Here is a 21500-nt window from a genome sequence, read left to right on the forward strand (position 1 = left end):
GGGACAACCATGACCTGGATGACTGAGAATCTCCATAGACACAAAGCATTTGCTTAACTACTACAACAGGAACCGCCCAAACTGATAACCCTAAGCAGGGAGATTACGTGATGTTTCACAACCGCCTTCCTTAAGTGACAAAATTGCCAGTCCCGACTGTGTTCAAAGAAAGGATTACCGACCTGTACTTGCTCACTAGAGCAGGTCTCCAGCTCTTATCACATGGACTGTCCGGCTCACTTGACTTTCCATCTCTGAGCAACCAACTGGGAAGGTTTCACGCTGGAGTAGACTCCATCTGACTTAAATGTCTTTCTGGGTACCCTGAACTGCCACTGAATGTGGCTCACACTGGAGAGATATCACTTGGCTCACCTAACGTTCCCAGAACGTTAATCTTTATCTCCCATAATTCACTTATCAATTGTTAAGTCATCTTTTCAGAAGTTGAAAGGAATAATTCCAAGAGAATAATTAACAAAATTTGACAATAATGCACCGGACCAGCATTTTCAAATGTGAATGCTCCAGGAACATTGGATTATTCCAGGATTGTAATAGGTACTTTTGCATCTTCTTGTCTTGTACAATTGTTGATTGGAGTCCATAAACCAATGGCCCACTCTAGAATTTCCCAGCAATCACTGCAACAACCAATAGGTCTCACAGGTTTTGTTATTAGTGCAGAAGATTATTAGTGTACTTCCACTTGGTATGTGGAAAACTGTATGGCTGCTTTAGTTCTTACATCCATGTAAATTCCAGCAGACAACGGTGGCATTTCTAACCAACTCTTAGAACACAGAACTATAGAGTTGGAAGGGACCTTATACCATTTCAGACAAATGACTGTCTAATTTCTTCTCAAAAGCCTCCAGTGTTGAAACACCCACCAATTTCTGAAGGCAAGTTATTCCATTGGTTGATTGCTCTGTCAGAAAATTTCCTTAGTTCCAGGTTGCTTTTCTTATTGGTTAGTTTCCATCCATTGTTTCTCGTCTTGCCTTTTGGTATTTTGGAAAATAGGTTCACTCCCTAGGCTTTAAAGGAGCCCTTCAAATGTTAGAACATTGCTATCATGTTTCCCCAGTCATTCTTTTCATTACCCATCTTCACCCATCCACTGCTAGAGTGCCTCAAAACCAAGCAACAGAATTTGATTATTAATTGTAGACTACCAAGAGTCCACTTGGATGTACACAGTGAACTGTTTCAGCATGTTCCCTGGTTTTTAGGGTGGAGACAGCAGTCTGGCAAGGCCTCTGGCCCAGCACGTACCCATTAAGAGCCATCGCTCACAAAATAGTTGGTTCTATATACTTTATTGTATTTATAACTGGACAATCACAAGTGTACAAAATGGGAGACCACACTACCTGAAGCAGAGAACTGTGGATTGCAGCAGCATTTCCATTGACCCAAGAGCTTTTAGTAGAAGAAAGCATAAGCTGATTGGGCAAAAGAAAGATGGGAGGAGAAGGGAGGAGGAAAGGAAGAGGAGGAAAGATTGCTGGCCAATTCTTAAAGGATAACTCCTTTGGATATTACTGATCAAATCAGTGTCTCCTCAGTTATGTGCCAGAATTTTGGGGAGGGCAGGGTTTTTTTAAAGAGAGAAAAGGTACTGGCTTTGTCAGCTATCCTCAGTGGTCCAAGGAAGTTGCCCTTTGGGGCTGTGAAAAATTCTTTGCTATTCTCACCATCCATGATAACAACCCTCAGACATTTTTGGTCACAAACCTTCCTCGAGCTGTAGGAGAAAGCAATGAGGAATATTCCCACCTTTGCCACACAACAACAATTACAACAGCAAGAGCCAAGTATAGGAGACAGAATTAATTCAAGGGTTGTCCAGTCTATGATTTCTTGTCTAGTCTACTGATACATATGCACAAGGATTTCCAAAAAAATACTAGGATATAATGCAAGTAGTGACAACAGAAGGGGGGTTATCACATGGTGGATGTTCCCTAGAATGACCACAAGGGGGTGGCATTAGACTGGCCCTTTTACATCCTGGGACAGAAGCAAGACATGAGCCCAGACTCTCAAACCACCTGATGTCAGCTGCATTTCCAACAGGAACTGAAACAAAACAGGTGCCGATTGTCCCTTTCCCCCCCTCTCCCCTTCCTTCAAAGAGCAGCTGCAGGATTCCAGCTTCCAGCCTTTGAATGGAGGACTGGCCAGTGAAATGCTCTTGAACGTCGAGACCAAAGGGTGTGTGAGAGAGAGAGAGCCAGCTTGCTGCACAGGGCTAGCATCTTGTCTCGTAGATCCCGCTCCTGCCAATGTACCTCACCCATTTGATCACATCGTGGTCACTGTAGTTCAGCTTTGGCTCAAAGACTTTCAGGTAGCGCACCTTCAGCCCGGAAGGCGCGAAGGGAACCTGTACAAAGGCAGAACACAAGGATGGGAAAGTGAGCCTTTCAAAAGCTTGTCCATCGGAATCTTCCGAAGTCAAAGTGAGACTTACTGGACTATCCATAATTATTCGAATGAAGCACAAAGAATTACTTATAGCAGAGCACAAAAGACACACAGTTTTTATGAGTATATCTAGCTTGTTGGCTAAAATGAGATTGTGAATGTCATCATGTGGACATCTTCAGGTGGTGATGAGGCTTCTGTCCGTTGACCTTGGCATACTTTGATAAAGGTTTGCAGCTGCGCAGAGAAGAGAAAGCTAAGCAAGAAATAGAAACCTAAGCAAGAATGTACTCTCCCCCCTCCTCAGTTTATACAGTAGTAGTGTGCAACACCTCCAGCTCACTTCCCATACTTTCCCCCCCTCCTCCCCCCGTTACTTATGACAGCCGAAAGATGCAAAGCAAAAGAAGATCTTGAAGGCTGACATTTCCAATTACTTTCCCTCTGTAGCTGAACCTCCTTTTGTGAAGGTACCCTTTCACACAAAAAGCAACAGGCAAACTCAGCTTCCAACCCTCCTCATACGTACAAACAAAAAACATCTTGTAATCCTCCCTCACTTAAGCTACTTTGCCACCAATCCTTTCATTTGAGGGTTGCAATGCAAGAAAATAGCGATCCTGAAAATCAGAGATGCTGCTGCAAAGGCTTGGGTTTTTAGGTTTGCTGAGGGCTCCAGGAAAGAGATGGAATACATTTTACAAAGCCTGGGAAGGAAATGTTTGGCAGGTGCCTTGGTACAACCAAAAGGCCAGAAGATGGGGCTGCTTAAGTCCCTCAGAACGTTTCTATATCATACCTCCTGTTCCTGGCCACTTCTTAGGGAGAATGCAGCTGCTTACCTCAAAGTTCATAGAGATGGGTGGCCGAGCCCATTTCTTCTTGTCGTTGGTTGGAAGCAGTTCTATCTCAGCACTGATCTGAGACTCTTTCATTCCAGCCATCCTTTTAATTCTATAAAATTGAAAAGAAGAAATGGTTTGTTTAAAATATGCACAAGTATCACCTAAGCACCATCTGGCTCAGCCTAGAGCAGGGGTTTTCAAATTTGGTAACTTTAAGACTTGGCATCTTCAATTCCCCAGCCAGCCGTGTAGCTAGAGAATTCTGGGAATTGGTCCACAAGTCTGGCTGGGGAATTCTGGGAGTTGCAAGTCCACAAGTCTTAAAAACTTGCCAACTTTAGAGACCCCTGGCCTAGAGGGAAGTACAACCTCTACCCAATGCCAGCGACCACCCGGTAAATATGCAGAACACCAGCTCTGCCCAAATCAGAAAAACATGCCACTTACTTCCAGACAATGGCATTCTCACTGGCCTTGTATTTTGCTTTTCCTTTCATGCAGATGACTTGTACACCACTAGTATTAAGAGGAGTCGGGATTCGCACCTGGAAGATATATTTGAGTTGCGTTTGGCTGCTTAGGTGAAAAACATAGTGGGATGGAGGGGTTTTTTTTGTTGGTTTTTGTAAAGGAAGAGAAGATAAGATAGCTCAAAAGCAAAAATGCACACTCGAGAAAGAGCAAGAAAGCCAACCTGGCAGGATTGCGCTACAGATAGACCTCAACTTACAACCGGTCACTTATGTTTGAAGGTACAGATGGAGTTCTCCAGAACTCTATACAACACAGTTTTGAAGTTCTGACAGTCACTCAACTCCCAGGTCACATGACTACATTTTGGACGCTTGGAAACCTGCCCACATTTACAGCTGTTTGCAGCATCCCACAGTCATCTGACTGCAACTGACTGCAAATACCTACGTTTACTTTAGGTTTCTGGCAAAAAAACAAAAAAAAGGCCACTGACTGAAATGGGTCATTTATGTAATGACCACAACATTTATTTCATGACTGTCACAAAAATAATCATAATTCTGGGCTCAATTACAGTCATACATCAAGGACTACCTGTACAGACAGAAGGAAGTGTGTACAAAGAATTCCTTAAGAATCATAGCACAATTTGGTTATCAAAAGCTGAGTATGTGGAGGGCACTACTGGCCTTATTTACAAATACGGTTGCACTGTCTTCACAGCCTAAAGTAATATTATGGCAATTTTATGTTTCTATGTCTTTTACTGTTATGTAACACTTCTGTGTTTTCTTACTCCACCCTTGAAATTCACTCCCTGCTTTTCCAATGCGTCCTCGTCATTACTAACACTTTCCTTTCTTCCCACTGATGAGATCAAGTTTCGCAGATGGAGCTCAATTAAAATGGACCTTAACCTGGCCACAGCACACCTTGTATGAAATCCTTCCTGTTTATGCTTCTCAAAACTTTTATTAAGTGCCTATAACTCAACAAGTACCCATCACTGTTCCTAGTACTTCTCTTAATCACCATTAACACTGAAGCTCAATGTTCTGTTATCACTTCTAAGATTTCCGTTTGTCCTACTGATATTTTTATGTATCTTAAGACTATTAAAAAGATGGCAGAAATAGCCAAATCTGGTACAGATGGAGAAATCGAGGTGTAAAGGTAACAAGCGTTAAATATCATAGAATAAAATGTGCTCTATCATCAGAAGTTCATATTGTTGAAAAGTATTTCATATCTATTTTCTAACCAAAATCCTCAAGTCACTATTGAGCTGTCATTTAATAATGCTAGTTGGTTCAGGCAAATCAAGTAAAGAGTCTAGCTGGTCAATAATGCATTAAATTAGTAATATAAATTATACATCAGGTTAAGAATTAATCTCTAAAGAAAGAATGCAAATGACCAGCAAGGAATATAAATCCTTCCATTCACCAGTATCCGGTCAGAACTGAAGAAGCTTCTTGGATGAGAAGTGAAACATCTTCAAAGAAAAACCAGAAAGTCTAGTGGCCTCTTGAAAAAACACCTTTGGGACAACCATGACCTGGATGACTGAGAATCTTCATAGACATTAATTTCTAAAGACCCCATTTTGGATGTGGCATGATTCTGGGTATAAGTTCAAGAATGGTTTCCTGTTAAAGCTAAATTCTACATCAGATTTACTTTTTAAAAGAAAGGTTATGCTAGACACCAAGACACACTCTCAAAATTTAATCAGTCTTTGTCCTGCAAAGGGAATAGAAGATCTTTTCCAATAAAAGGCATATAAAATTCTTGCCAACATTGACCTTGAAAATATCAATTCAATCTAGTCTGAAAGGATATGTAGTTCAATGAAATAGTGTGTGTGTGTGTGGTTTTAAAGGTTACAACTTTCAAAATTTGTTCCATTCTGTAATGTATCATTTTTCCAATATTGTTGATATCTACAACCTGCCCAATATTTCCAACATCATAGTCCATGCACATAAAATGGGTAAAAAAATGTTTTATCAAAATGTTTTATCAAAACGATGCAAGGCAACCAACGCATAGCGAGGCAAAAAGAAAAGTGCCTATGCCAGGTGCTCACCTCTATCTTCTGAGCCAAGAGGGAAGGCTTAAAATTAGATTTGATCACCACTTTCACCTCCAGCTTAGTGCGTCCCACCTCACGTACCAGGGGGATGACACGGAATGGCAAGATAATGTCTTTAGTGGTTCGGTACCTGGCAGAATAGAATAAACAGCATTTTCAGAATGGAAGAGAGGAATCTGACACAGCCCACACAACCAGCAAATACTCGTAATTGAAACTAACTGCTACTTAGCTGCAACATTCTTCAATGGCAAAATTCTTATTAATAAGACTTCCTGCATCCTACTGTATTTAGTAATTTCTCACTGTTCTAATTCTGCATCATCATGATGGATGATGGAGTATCACAATCCCAGTGATTTTTTCCAGCACACACACATGCACACATATGCACACATTTGTTTGCCCTCTAATACTGACATCATTCTGCTGCACTATATTCCTTGAAGAGCCAAGTGTCCTAAGGGTGAGTATACACCTTAAATTACCCCTATACTTGGCTATGCAAACTGATGATAGCCAAAATGGATTGGCGAAAGTACAATTAAGACAGCAAGCATCTTTCTTGATAAAAGTTTTACTGGCCTAATTATGAAGCACATTCCAAAATTCTGCCTGGGAATCCCTCATCCATATTTGAAAGAGGCACATTTGGGGCACACAGCATTGAAATTCTATAAAAAAAACTGCCAGGTTTTTGAATCTAATGCTGAAGAAAATCAGCCTGCCCTAGTTATTTTTCCAGCAGAGGGCAAAATATTTCTACTGAGACAGGCCTTCGACTACCTAGCTGGGTGTGTAGTGCTTGTTTTCTCAATGCTTTGGGGTCCATAGTTAACATTTGGAGGCACTCCAAGGTCCATAATGGAAAAGTGTCGGTGCAAAACAAACAAGAGGTGGAGGACTTTTTAATGCTTCAATGGGAATTTGTGTTTTATAGTATTTAAAGTGTATTTAATAGCTTGCCCTATAGTTGTTGGTCGCTTTCTATCTCGGTATGATAGGAAATTGTGCTGCAGAGTAATCACAGTCAGTAGGGTCCCTGGAAGTTGATAAGATATAAACATATATTCAAATAAAATAAAATAAAAATAACAGGCTCAGGAACATGTATTATGCTAAAGCTTCAAGTTGGGCCTATCTATGTTAGGAGGAACTTCCAGTTGGTTGTGTTTCGTTCTTATTGGCAAATGTTTTGACAACTTTTTTTTTTTTTTTGCGAGAAGGCAGGCAGAATTCAGTAAATAACCGGCTGGAGGGTTATACTACGCCATGGCAATGGATACAGAAAGGTTTTTTTTTCCCCCAGCAACCTCACCTCATGAGCTCAAACTCTCCATCTGGTGGTATGAAGCTAATACTCCTCTCCGAGTCGAACTTGCTGAGCCTCACACATTGGTGAAAAGTGCAATCGTCAATGGCAATGGACTGCTTCCCACTAGGACACAGAAGCAGGATTATAATCAGTGCGAAGTCTTACAGCTATAGGATTCAGGGCCTCCCCTCACTGCAAACTTCAGACAGAGCACACGGTCCCACACACGATGGCTAAGTCACAGCCAAGGTATTCAAGATAAAGACAGCCTGTATAAATGAGCCTTTCTGGGAGCCGTGGGTTCCTTCAGAAGCCACTGGAATTGCCTGATCACCAGGAAATTCAAGCAACATCTGGCTGGACTGGTGTCTGCCCACCCCAATTCACTTGGGGAACTGCATCCCCATCAGACTTACTCAAACATGCCTGTTCCTTAAAGTGTTTTTGGAATGGGAGTGATATAGGTTTTGGGCTGGGTATAGCTACGTATTAACTCATCGTTGTTTTAACTGATGAATAAGCCACACTGGCTGATTTCAGACGTACTAAGCCATAAACCAGAGTTTACAAAGCATAATAATAATGGGGTTTATACCCGAGACTGACTCAAAATCAAATAAGCCACCTTATGGCTTAGCACAAAGTTCAAAAGTAAGGAAAAAACAGAGGGATTTGCCTTCCATCTTCTGCAAGAGGCTTGAGGGGCGTTAAGATTTCCTTTTCGAGAAGCCATTACATTTTTCCAGGTGGTTTACTAAAAACAAAATAAAAAATCTCTCCTCTGCAAACAGAGGAATCCTCTTCGGCAAGGAAAAACTTCAGAGACCATCCAACATCAACAAAATCTCACTGCAAATCTTGCAGAAAGCAACTGTTGGGTGGGAGCAAGCGAATGACTTAGCCAGCGAAGTCATTCAAGGACAAGTTTGCCAGCGTAGTGGGAAGGATCTGCACTGCAGGACAGAGAGTGAATGCTCAAGACACAGGATGGGCATCAGATGCAACTCGCTTCACACACACACACAGCTCAAGATTTGCTTCAGAGGATGCTGTCTGAATAGTTTTCTCATTTCTATGACTCTCTTCCTAAATTAATATTCAAGCTTGCTGCTCCGATTACAGAATTCAAAAGAACTGGTTTTGCTATTGCCATCACCCAAATTGGGCACTCCAAAGACTTAAGGCTTCCAGTTGCACCATTCTAGGGGTTTTTCCCTGTCTTGCTTCTCTTATCAAATTCCTCTGCTATGTTGTTCCCCAGTTAATCCAAAGAAGCCAACTCCTGGTTTGTTTAGAGGGGAGGGGAACTATTCCTGCTTAAAAGCCTTATATGAAATCTTGCCCAAGCTCCTCCTGTCTGGGTCAACCTGATGAGACAGCAACACCTGAGTCGGCTTTGTTCCTACGAACAAGCACACAGTAGCTCAGCCTTCAACCACAGGTGGGACCTGCGTGGAAGTGCCTAAAGATGGTGGTACATGCACAAATCACACAAAGCAAAAAAAAGGGCGCCGGTGGGAGAGGGTGTGTGAGAAATACGTGCACAGAGCAGTAAGCAGATTATCTACCTTCCTGTTTCACTGGAGTCAGCAGGACACAAAAGAAAAAGAGAATTCAGTATCAGAAGTCGGCAAGAGGCAGCACAGAGGACCTCTGTGTATACCAATCCTAATGGTCTCCTTTAAAGCAGGAAATTTAGAGACTCTCATAGCCTAATTAGGGCTGGCTTATGGAATGCAGAGCCATCGTGGGTTTATTGATTTTCCAGCCTCACGGTTGACGTGAAAAATATAGATTAAGATAATGGCCTAAGTGCCTGAGCTAATCCATGGAGTGTGGAGTAGGGCCAGAATTTAAAGTTTTCTTGGGAAACCTTCGCCCCTTTAAACCGTAACAGAAGTTTACGCAGCCCACTCATTCAGCTCCTGCTTTAAACAAGGGAGCAAAGGAACAAAATTCACCTTTAAGAAAGCTCTGGCATCTTTCCAAATGCAAAGGGAAGAGCATACAGAGGTAGCTTAGGGCAGCATAGTGCTTGAAATGTAATCTCCCTCTGTTCACCCCACTTACCTCTTCCCCGTCTCGTCTGCAGTCCCCTTGCCTTGTTTCTCAATTACTATCTTGTCATTCATGCCAAACTTACATTCGGGCATGCCGCTCAGGTAGCTTTTCATAACCACTCTTCCCGAGACATGGGCGCTCAACACCTGGCCTGGAAGAAAGGAAAGGCCAAGAAAGCGTTGTGTCAGCTTTGGAAGCCATATTAGTACCAGAAGTTTCTACGCGGCCACATTCCTGTTCCTGGGAAAGTAAATTGTGTGTGTGTGGGGGGGGATTTTTAGAGTGTTGGTAGTTAGACAGAATAGCATTCTTCTTTTCGGTCAAGGTCATGTTATTCCTGCACCTGGAGGGGGAGTGATTGAAGGGGGGGTTTCAAGTTGGGACGGTTGGTGATTGGACCATGCGATGGGTGCAGGGGTTAGGTTTTGGACTTTTGAATTACTAAGGGAAAACCTGAAACTCTCATATTCGGGTTTCCCCAGATGTGCCAGTATAACTACTCTAATAAAAGGAAACTTTGAGAAAATGCCCGTCTCGCAGTTTTTAATTGGAGTTGGGTTTTTTTCTGGAATGCTGACACGTTGGGAGAGCAGAAGAGCTGCACTTGATATTTGAGAAACTTTCAAATGGTGAGAACAATTAACCAGTGGAATGGGAGTTGCCTTCAGAAGCTGTGGGTGCTTCATCACTGGAGGTTTTTAAGAAGGGACTGGGAAAGTCACCTGTATTAAACGGGATACGGTTATCCTGCTTGAGTGGGAAGAACTCCAAGTTTCCTTCCAGTTCTAGTCTGGTTGACTTGGTTGATATTTCTCCTCCACCCCCCCCCCCCCCCATATAGGGAAAGTTCATACTTACCTTGTGGTGACATTAGCAAGTTCACGCTCTCTAGAACATCCAGGAAGAGTTCATTGCGACGGTATTTGATCCCTTCACGCCTCCAACCAATCTGACCAGTTACCTGGCTGGTAATCTGAGACTGCTCTTCCTTAGTCTGGAGGAGGAGGGGAAAGAGGGAGATGTGCTTTCGTGGGACCAGCCATAGGGGGTTCAGGTTTCAGGGTTCCAAATGAACTGAAAAAAGGTTTATTACAAAACGCAAATGCCACCCCTCCTTTCCCTCCCCAATTGCTTTGAAATCAACCTGGAATAGCTCAAATTAGGGACGATGTTTAAATACTACCAAGATATTATAAAAAAGAATCTCTGCCTTTTTCCTCCTTTGGATGCTCTTCCTCCCAGAGAAAAACAATTTATTTGTGTGCCAAGCAGCCAGTGGACTACAAGAAGCCCAGTTGGAACCCTAGTTCAGTATCAAATACCCTTTGGAGGGATCTGCTGGATTACCTTTGGGGAAGGACAGCAGATTCTCCTACCTGGTGCTATAGGCGGGTCCAACCATACGTGGAAACGAGAAAACAGATGAAGAGCAGCAGCAAGGGCAGCACACACAGGGTTAGGAGGAAGCAGTCAGTAAAAGGGAAAGAGGAAGAGAGTAATGTTAGATTGGGGATAAACTGATACCACTATGACATTACTCCTTTACGCTATGAATCACCTTGAAGGAGAGGTTTCCTAGGAGGGAAATAGGGATGTAAGAAACAGGGAAAGCAATCTCCTAGGCACTACTACTACTACTACTACTACTACTACTACTCAGAAACTCACCAATGTTGAAGTCCAGGTTGCCCTTGACTTACAACAGTTCATTTAGTGACTGTCCTAAGTTATAGTGCCACTGAAAAAAGTGACCTATGACCATTTTTCACATTTATGACCATTGCAGCATCCCCATGGTCATGTGAATTTAACATTCGGATGTTTGTCTACCGGCTCCTATTTATGACGGTTGCAGTGTCCTGGGGTCACGTCATCCATCCCCTTTTGTGACTTTTGGACAAGCAAAGTCAATGGGGAAGGCAGATTCCCTTGAAAACTGTGTTCCTAATTCAACAACTGCAGTGATTCACTTAACAAATGCGGTTAGAAAAGTCGTAAAATGGGGCAAAGCTCACTTAAATTTCCCACGTAGCATTTCTGGGTCCAACTGTGGTCATAACTTGAGGACTATCTGTGTAACAAGCTTCTGCCTCTTCCTTTGAGGCATCTGTTTGGCTAATGCTTAGATAAATGGATGTGGTTGCCAGTCAGTTTACAGTATGGAGTTCACACATCAGTTGAAACTATTAACCAGGCAGTTTTTCTCACCCTTCCCCTATGCCAGACTATACCTTCCAAATTACTTATTGCTAGCCACTTCACTCATCTTCTTGCCTTGATAACTGGGGTTTTGTTTTTTAATACTGCACATTAAATCTCTATTATGTGAATTCTATATTTTTTGAAGCACTCTCATGACTCAAGCCAATGCTAAACTAGTTTGTTGATTAAATCACCACTGAGTGGATTCACAAGTATGTCAAGCCAACCACATCCCCCTCCCATCAAAACAAAACCTGATCGGTATGTGAGAGAAGATCCAATTGTCTGGTTCTTTCTTGAAAGTTAACATACCTGGCATGATGTATCTTAGTCCTGAGCCTTTATACTAAAGCTTAGTCTGTTTTTCACAAGGCAGGATTTAATCTAATATTAGGGAGCCTTGGTGGCACAGTGGTTAGAGTGCAGTACTGCAAGCTATTCCTCCTGCAATTTGACAGATCGAATCCCACCAGGCTCAAGGTTGACTCAGCCTTCCATCCTTCCAAGGTCAATAAAATGATTATTGATTGTTAGGGGCAATATGCTAACTCTGTAAACTGCTTTGAGAGGGCTGTAAGGCACTATAAAGCGGTATATAAGTCTAAGTGCTATTGCTATTATATATGTAAGTGTCCACTCCTCCCAGATTTCTGTATGGAGTTTGATCCAATACGGTTCCCTCGTAATAAGAGTCCTCTGGCTCTCAGTCCTACCTGAGGTCACCTACTGAAAGAAGTGAATGAGTTCGTCCATCCTAGTCTAACACTAAGCAATCATCTATTGTGGCTGTCTATCATATTAGTTCCGTTCACACAGCTGTCCTGATTGGTGAAAATATCTTTCTTCTCTGGAAGCCCAAGTCACAACTGAAGCCTGAAAATACACAAAATCCCTGCTTATTCTCCGCAAGCATGCAATAGATTTCTTTCAAGGCCTGCTAAGAAGACTCTACAGGAAGCAACCAGCTGCCTCAGTTTTCTGGCAATCATTCTACCCTATTTGATACAAGACCGAAGATATTGTTGTGAAAGCCCCATTTCCTGTTAGTACAAAAAGCTGGGCAGATGGCCAAGGATTCCAATCTTTCCCCCTTTGAGCCCAGAAGAAAAAGGATACTGTTTTTCTTGGTATACAATGTTTAAGTCCTTTAATCAGCATTTCTATTGTATTAGTTCAGTTTAAAAAAAGGTTTGGTTTTTCACCCTTTAAGATGAATCTGTAGATCTTAATCAACTGAATTAAAAGTGTGACAGGAACATTGCCGGCTTTCAAAACTGCCAAGCTAGCAACATTTTTTTTTTTTCAAAATCAGAAGCTGGAAGTCCAACTTGTCAGGCTTGTGCTTATTCTACATTTAGGTTTCCAAGAAACATTTGTGTGTAAACGTTTAGGCTTTTAAGATACATTTGCCTGTAAGAAACTCAAAGACTTTCATTAAGAGCAACATGCTATTGTCACAATTCGTTTCTATGCTACTAAAACAGCTCTTTGCTATTAGCCAGTCTTCTCCAGTTTGATGCCTCCCAGATGTCTGAACAAGCTCCCTTCATCTCAGAGATCATCACAGTGCAACCTATATAGAGGGTTTCAATTTGCAAAACAATTCTTTACTTTAAGAGCCATGGTGGTGCAGTGGTTAGCGTACAGTACTGCAGGCTACTTTCTGCTGACTGCCAGCTGATTGCAATTTGGCAGTTCAAATCTCACCAGGCTTAAGGTTGACTCAGCCTTCCAAGATGGATAAAATGAGGACCAAATTGTTGGGGCAATATGTTAACTCTGTAAACCGCTTAGAGAGGGTGGTAAAGCACTGCGAAGCGGTATATAAGTCTAAATGCTATTGTTATTACTTATGCACAAATCATACTGACTGCTTATTGGCTTACGTAGCACATTCAGTCATAAACAACAGTATACACACCATGCATAAAAAATGCAAAGCCAAAATCAAGCAAATTTGCGTCCGTGAGATACATTAGCCCCCTTTGTCAAATGTTTCAGAAAAGCACGGCGTCTTCATTTACTGAACAATCCAAGTGAGACACAACCCAAACAGAAAGCTTACTAAGGGAAAATCACCTCTCTGGCTCAGCAAGCTTAATTGCTATAAAAGGATGACACCCTTTCCTGTTTTTCTTATTAGGAAAAAAAAAAGACAGGAAGCAGCCGGCAATAATATCAGAGAGAAAAACAAAATGGATTTTTACAGGAAATCAGCAAGAACTGACCAGAAACATCTAAATATCTATGTGAAACTATTTATGAGCTGCACAGACTTCCATTCTAAAAAAGCTTTTTTAAAAGGGTTTAAACATTTAAAAAAATATTGTTTTAGGAAGAAAAGTTTCTAAAGCATGTCACATTGTGGTAGGTTGGTGAGTTGCCCTGATGGACATGAGAAGATGTAATAGTCTGTTAAGTTAAAGCAGCTTTTTTTTTTTCCAGTGTGCTAAAACCAAACACACTGACATACAGGTATTAAAAAGCTTCACACTTGATTACAACTGGATGAAGCCCTAGCACAGCTGAACTACATAAAAGGCTGAAGTACTAAGCAAGAGGCATTGGCTAGTGCTGGGACCACAATATAGCACCATCTGGAGATATTGTTATGTATCAGGAATAGGTGAAGGGGGAATCCGTAACTGAAGACCCAGCTAGACTGAGGGATGGATCTGCTAAGTCAGAGGTGGGTACAGAGGTCCCTTTATGACTTGTGGACTTCAACTCTCAGAATTCCTGAGCCAGCATGGTTAGTACAGAGGAGCCTGCATTTTCTGAGGACAGCCTGATAAAAATGTTGGAATCCAAGAAACCCAGGAAAGTGTTTTGTTTCTCCATGTTTTTACAGGTAGTCCTCAACTTGCAATGGTTCATCTCATTTCAACAGCACTGAAAAAAGAGCCTTGTGACCATTTTCACACTTAAGACCATGTAGCATCCCCATGTTCATGTGTTCAAGATTGGATGCTTTGCAACTGGTTCATATTCATGACAGCTGCAGTGTCCTGGGGTCATGTGATTATCTTTTGTGACCCTTCTGACATGCAAATTCAATGGGGAAGCCAGATTAACAACTGTTACCAACTTAAAACTGCAGTGATTCACTTAACAACAGTGTGGCAAGAAAAGTCGTAAAATGGGGCAAAACTCACTTAACTAATCTTTCACTTAGCAACATAAATTCTGGGTTCAATTGTGAATTACCTATATTTACCCTTTTATAAATAAGAGGCTCAAAAAACCCCATTCGAATTGATGGTATAAAATTGTGTATGTAAAGTTTATTAAACAAGAGTTAACTCAGGGGGCGTCCAACCTGGACAACTTTTGGACCTCAACTCCCATGCTGGCTGGGGAATTCTGGGAATTGAAGTCTACAAGTCCTAAAGTTGCCAAAGCTGGATACCCCAGTTTAAATAAAAAAGTTTGGGATTTGGATGTAGGTAACTTATTCTAGAATCTACAAAGATAATTTTTCAGATCAATTAAACTGAGGCAGAGAATTACAGCCTTTATGTCCAATGTTTTTCAGGGCAAAACAAAAAAACCCTCTAAAAATGGAATCATACTCCAAAAGGAAGAGTTCTGAATTTGAAATGTTGCCATCCACATGAGGGAAACTTGGATTGCAACTGAAATATTCAACTACACTGTGCATCCCAAATATGTTGTCATAGGCTATAGTGGCAATAACTATTTTTTTCAACACTAACGATTAATTGAAACATGTGTCAACCTGCATTTACCTGGCTCTTGATTCCTTGTTGGGTGATGAATGTTTTCAGGGCTCCTGTTTCAGAGTTCTGAGGGTAACCAAAGTCCAGGATTTCTACAGAAAAGTAAACAATTGTTGGAAAAAACCAACAGCCAGGCTGGTATTTTTTTTTTTTTCAACTGACTTCCTTTGTGCAAATGACTGGTAAACATCACTCAAGGAAAGTTTCCTCACACCGCACGTTGTCGTACTGATTCCCGTAAGGAATGATCGGGCTTGGCCTACAGTTAGCAACAGTTAGGACAAGGTGACAAACTCGGTAAAGACGGCAGAATCACAACATCGAAGGAAACCCGCTCTGAAGCCGGATAATTCAACAGCAGCAGAATAATCTATCTTTGCAGCATTTTCTTTAGATTTTGATTTTCACATGAGCATGGCATAAAAATCAAAACCTAAAAAAACAACAGCAGAGTAGCAGATATCGTAGCGTGCACAACACAAGTTAAGCTCTGGAAAGAGAGAAGTGCCATTAACTGCCTCCTTCCAAGAGGAGAAAGACAAGGCTCTCAAGATCCAGACCGGCAATACAAATAGGAAACGAAACTGTGCTTTTGCTAGTTTTAAGTCAATTTGCAAATCCATCGTCATCCTGCTTCCACTCCTGCCAAAAAAGGCTTTTAAATACCGTAACCTGAAAGCAGTTTTTCAATCCCAATTCACCCAGGGGATCATTCTTGGAAAGCCACTATCTGTTGATAACATGATTGGGGAAAAAAATTCAGTGACACTAAAGAACAGCATTATTTGGCATTAAGAATTAAAACAGTTGTTTGTATTACAGATTAAGGTCAAGACACAGATGTCTTCCAGATATTCCTGAATTGCAGCTTCCCAGCAGTTCTAATCAACACAGGGGGATGGCAGGAGTTTTAGTTTAACATCTGGCAAGTCACAAGTTCCTCCTTCAAGATATGGATAAAATAACCTACAGGTAGTTCTTGACTTACAACAATTCATTTAATAACCGTTCTAAGTTACAGTGGCACTGAAAAGTGACTTATGACCGTTTTTCACATTTCACAACCGTAGTGGCATCCCCAGGGCCATGTGATCAAAATTCAGACGCTGGGCAACTGACTCATATTTATGACAGTTGAAGTGGCCCAGCGTCACGAGATCAACTTTTGCAATCGTCTGACAAGCAAAGTCAATGGGGAAGCCAGATTCACTTAACAACCGTGTTACTAATTTAACTGCAGTGATTCACTTAACAACTGTAGCAAGAAAGGTCGTAAAATGGGCCAAAATTCACTTTACAAATGTCTCACTTAGCAACACATATAACATAAGCTCAACTGTGCTTGTAAGTCAAGGACTACTTGTATTTGCACAGCATGTTAACCTGCCATTTGAACACATAACTATAGATACAACATTAGAGGTGCTTGTGTTCCACTTGCCTTCATGGAGAATCACTCACCTTTAACCTTCAATCTGTTATTTCGGTTCTATAGAAAGTGATTTACAGAACACCGAAATTTTTAACCAAGAGGTAGCTTCCCCTAGACCACCATGTTCACTTTGCGCAGGTCAATCTTATCTCAACTATGTCCAGAATTCACTAGTGTACATTGCAGAAGTAAAATATTTACAGAGAAGAAATAATTCTTCCGTACATTTAGTTCTTTCTTTGTCCTTGTCATTATTTAAAAACTAGATGCAAACCAAAATGCACGGAGCCTAGCATCCTCACAGTAAGCATAATTTAAATGTATTAGCCCAGAATCGATTTAATGTACTGTATGCAATAAAAACCTTCCTAAATTTACAGCGCTAAGGTTGAAGGATGTGCCTCCCGAGAAGGGAAACTGGGCAGCTTATCCTTACCATCCAGAAGCTCGTAGATGAGCACAAAGTTGTTTTTGATGTTCTCTTCACTGATCTTTCCAAAATAGGCAGTCATCACATCACACATTTTGTACAGGAACTCAAAGACCATTGCAGCATTAACATTTTGCTTGGTGACGGCAGCCAGCCAGATATTGGAACGTTTGACATGGAAGAAACTGGTGCGAGCGATGTTGGTGACCGGTGAACGCACCTGTTGTCTTGCATGGATGACATTGACTCGGAAAGCGTCCACTGCGTTCCGCCTGTAGAATCAGAACAGGGTAGGAAGACATAAGTTAGATGACCAAAGTACTGAAAATAATGAATTGTTAAAAAAAAGTAAAATAAAATAAAATTTGAGTTTGCAAATAAATCAGGAGTGGCTGGAATATAAATTACAAACAAGGAGACAAACATAATATTGAATTTACAAGAGGGAGATATTGTATTACTGGACAATCTGGCCATACAAAAAGCATTTTATCAATATTATTCCAACTTGTATAAAGGAAATGACAATTCTCTAGAGATAAGTATCCAAAGAAACTCAATTGACTGAGGATTATAGAGGAGCAGAGGCAGATTGTGAACAGATTTATAACAATAAGGGAAGCTTCTGAAGCTATAAAAATATTAAACTAGGAGAGCTGCCTAGACTAGCTGCATTAACAGATCCTTATAATAAATTTTTTGAGGATAAACTTTTACAACCTTTACAAAACACATTGAACTCTATCCTAAAGGAAGAAAGATGCTAGAAAATTAGAAAGATGCTAACAGAGCAACATACCAAGAGAAACAAGACCTGACTTTAACAAGAGACTATAGGCTGATGTCATTATTGAATAATGACTATAAATTGTTCACAATTCTAGTTGGTACACTGAAAACAATTCAGCAAGAAATTATTCATGAAGATCAATATGATTTTTACCTAAAGGACAGTTAAAAAGACAATGTTGGACATTTTGGAATATTTGAGGCAACATAATGACAAAAAAGCAGCATTGATCTGAATGCAGAGAAAGCCTTTGACAATTTGAATTGGGATTTCTTGTTCAAGGTTTTGGAAAATACAAATTTTATAAAATGGGTAACATCGATTTACACTTCACCGAAAGGACAAATATTTGTTGTTGTTGTTTTTTGTAAATTTTATTTGAGTTTTCACAAAGAGAAAAAAAAATACAAATAAAACATCTTTTTTGAAAATAGCGTAATCCTGGGTTACATTTCTTCATACAGACACAAATTCAGGTTCATGCTCATTTTTATATTCTATTCCATATTTTATTACTATTTTACATTTTCTGCATAGCTTCTCCCCTCTTTTAATTTTCTCAATTTTATTTTAATTATCTCATCTCAATTCAAATCATTGTATTTATATTTTTTGTCTGTCCTGTTTCAATTATCTATTATCTTTTCTCATTAAACAAAATTTCTCCTGTAGTTACTGATTGGAGTATGACGCCTTTATATCTTTTCCCTAAAGTTGTAACATTCAATATAATGCATAACTTCCATTCGGATTCTGCTTGGTACATTCTTAAAATACACACTGTATTCTTAAAAAAAGAAAAAAATTATAAATGTATATAATTAAAACAACATTCCATACCAATTCAATCCTATCTTTAATATTAATATTCATTAAAGTCTTAACATATTTAACATTACTTTTCAATTAAATATCATACTTCTATGGGAACAATTATAAGCTTTCCATAGTTAATTCCCCCCCCCTTCACTTATATTTTATAAAAAATTAACTAATTAAAATGTTCCCGTTCCTTCCTAATTCAATTTTCTCATTTATTTTATTTCACTTATTTTATTCACAAACATTTCACTAAATTACACTATTTTATCCCTCATTTTAATCATACGTTGTTTCCAATTTTCTAAAGTTATTTCTATTATTAATATAACAATACAATCTTATGTACCTTTACAGAATCCCTTTTTCAGTTAGATTTTCACCCATTATCTCTAAATAGGTCCTGTTTCTCTATATCTTGCTCCAGTCCTTTGTAACTTCTTTTCCTTTCCTTCTTCCCTCTCTTCTTCTCTCTCCCCTTTTTACCCTTGTCTCTCTACCTCTATTTCTCTCTTCTGTATTCCCCTTTTCTGTTGCTTTCCAGTATTATACTTATTTTTCGAATTATTTTCTTTTCTTTGGTTGTTTTTTAAGCCTTAAATTCTCCATTCTCTTTCCCCCTTTCCTTTTTCTTCCGCACATAAATTGCTTGTTCATTAAAGATGGCTTCTTCTTTGTCCCAGTCTTCTTGTTTTGCAGTCGTTTCTTGTTGTTTCTCACAGTTCCAAATCTCCATTTCTAAGAATTGAAAAACGAAGCCAAAAGAACCCTTCTCTTCTTGTGCATCTTCTTTGTACTTTTTAAGTTCCATTTTCAATTCATCCAGAAGTGGTGCCATTGTATAAATTTTTAAACAACCACCCGATTGATTTTAGTCATTCAAATATAATAACCAAGAATCCAAAGATCACCAAATAATCCAAATACACGCAAGCTGTTTCTTTTTTGCTCTTTTTTTCACTTTCTCTTCCTGGGGTTACTGTTTAGTTGCAAAGTTTCAGTTAAAATGTATCTTTTAGAAGTCTTGTTGAAGTTTTACTGTAGATTCTTTTTAATTCCAGGCAGTCTCCTCCCTCTTCCAGATCCTGCCCTTATTCTTTTTCTCTCCCTTCCTGCTTATGAAAAAGAAAAATTTTAATGTCCAGAAATCTTTATTATCCCTTTGGCATTTTGTTTTATTTTCAGCTTAATTGCCTATTGATGTCAAAGCGGATTTTTCCGATTTCTTATTTAAGTCTAGTTGTCAGTATAGGGAAGGATAGAGAAGAAGAAAAAAGCTAAACCTTTCCCTTTTCACTTTCCTTCGCTGCTTCCGACTCTTCTTTGGGAGCGATGTTATTTTTTGTAAGTTTAAATTCCAGGGTACCTTAGTTGTTGCTTTTACAATTTAACCCAGTCAGCCAAAACTTTCACTTCTTATCTTCCTCCTGCACATTCTTTTCCGGTTGAGTTCTTCTTTGTGGTGGCCATTTCTGACCACTGCTGCAACCGCCTTCGGGAAAGGGAGTAATGGCCAGCTGAGGAGGAGAGATGCGGCTCTCCTCGACCCTGCTGGCAGTCTCCCCCCTCTTCACCACCTCTACAGGGTGGCTTAGCCCCAAAACCAGCCAGCTTGGGGCGCTCCAGCGGCGAGCCCAGACAGAAACCGCACACAATCACGGATTTTTGTCTGTCGCCAAAGCCCTTCAAACCGGAAGTCCATCAGGACAAATATTTGTTAATGGATATCTAAACAAAACCCTGTGAAATACAAAAAGAAACAAAAGAGCAATGCTCATTGTCTCCTCTCTCCTTGATTTTGGTTCTTGAAATATTCAATAGGAACAAGACAGGAGGACTGTGGGATTAATGACTTTAAAAGAAATTGATTAAGTTAAAGGCTTTTACAGATGACTTGGTGTTGATTCTGGAAGATCCTTTAATGGGAACTGAAATTTTAATGGGAAATTAAATTAATTTGGTGCATTAAGAGATTTCATGACTAATAAACAAAAAATGAAAATGTTAACAAAAATAGATCAAACAGAATTTTTATGAATAAAATGGGTGTTACGGTTGAGAAAAAGGTAAAACAGCTGGATATCACAATGACAAACATGAACTGTATGCTATTTCAAAATAAGTATGCTAAGACATAGAATGAAGTTTAAAAATACATATTAAGATGGGAGAAACTGTTATTCTTCATCCTAGCATTTTCCTGCAGGTGAAGGGTCCGCTTTTCATTATCAACAGACACTATCTATACAAATTGCATATCATAAAATACCACAAGCTATTATTATCCTAATCAATACTTAACAGCAGAATCAGTTGCTTAAAAGAATAAAGATACCTTTATTCAGAGGAAATATTTTATTAGGCACATGTGGGTGATATCATTATTAAGGGAAAAGTCTAGAAAATTCATTGCATGTTTTCAATTACAATAAAAGCAACTGATCAACTATCAGTTCTAGCTTCAAGAACACATTGTCTTTCATTTACCATTTCATGCTTTGAAATTCAAGACAGGTATTTCTCACTCAAGTGCCCAGCTTCACATATTATTTAATATTTAATATCAACAGACCAAAACCTCTTTGTAATAATGATGCAAAAATATACCAGTTAACATTGCCAGGGCCTTGGATTAATTTCCTGAGGAATCAAACCCAAATCCATTATTCATGGCAAGTTTAAAGTTTAGCTTAGCAATTATCTGGACTTCTTCAGACCTCTAAGAAAATTCACTTTTAATAGATATTTGATTTGGGATTATTGCTATTGAATGAGTTTTCTATACATTTTCTCTCCTTTTCTTATGACTGCTCAAATAACAAAAACATTCAGAAAGGGGAAATCTCCAGTTTCTAGCTAAGAAT

At 39.8% G+C, this 21500-nt stretch overlaps 1 protein-coding gene across 2 annotated transcripts in view; it reads right to left on the minus strand.

Annotated features, from left to right (window-relative positions):
• Positions 1 to 1306: 1306 nt before the first annotated feature.
• The window catches only part of AP2M1 (adaptor related protein complex 2 subunit mu 1), a 34801-nt gene continuing 14607 nt past the window's right edge, over positions 1307 to 21500 (minus strand). The window contains exons 3-12 of one of the 2 annotated variants that reach the window (XM_087965530.1): positions 17034 to 17299; positions 15175 to 15257; positions 10082 to 10217; positions 9233 to 9374; positions 8731 to 8742; positions 7166 to 7285; positions 5842 to 5977; positions 3726 to 3823; positions 3276 to 3387; positions 1307 to 2392 (exon numbers count right to left, since the gene is read on the minus strand). In XM_087965530.1, the coding sequence (XP_087821656.1) occupies positions 2258 to 2392; positions 3276 to 3387; positions 3726 to 3823; positions 5842 to 5977; positions 7166 to 7285; positions 8731 to 8742; positions 9233 to 9374; positions 10082 to 10217; positions 15175 to 15257; positions 17034 to 17299 (1240 nt within the window). In that variant the 3' untranslated portion in view covers positions 1307 to 2257. The remainder of the gene's footprint in view (positions 2393 to 3275; positions 3388 to 3725; positions 3824 to 5841; positions 5978 to 7165; positions 7286 to 8730; positions 8743 to 9232; positions 9375 to 10081; positions 10218 to 15174; positions 15258 to 17033; positions 17300 to 21500) is intronic. The other variant, XM_026688426.2, reaches the window with a different exon arrangement.

The sequence above is a fragment of the Notechis scutatus genome, chromosome 4 (genome assembly GCF_049901735.1).
Source record: "Notechis scutatus isolate UNSWTSFEM ecotype Mainland chromosome 4, rNotScu1.2, whole genome shotgun sequence".
Taxonomy (NCBI): domain Eukaryota; kingdom Metazoa; phylum Chordata; class Lepidosauria; order Squamata; family Elapidae; genus Notechis; species Notechis scutatus.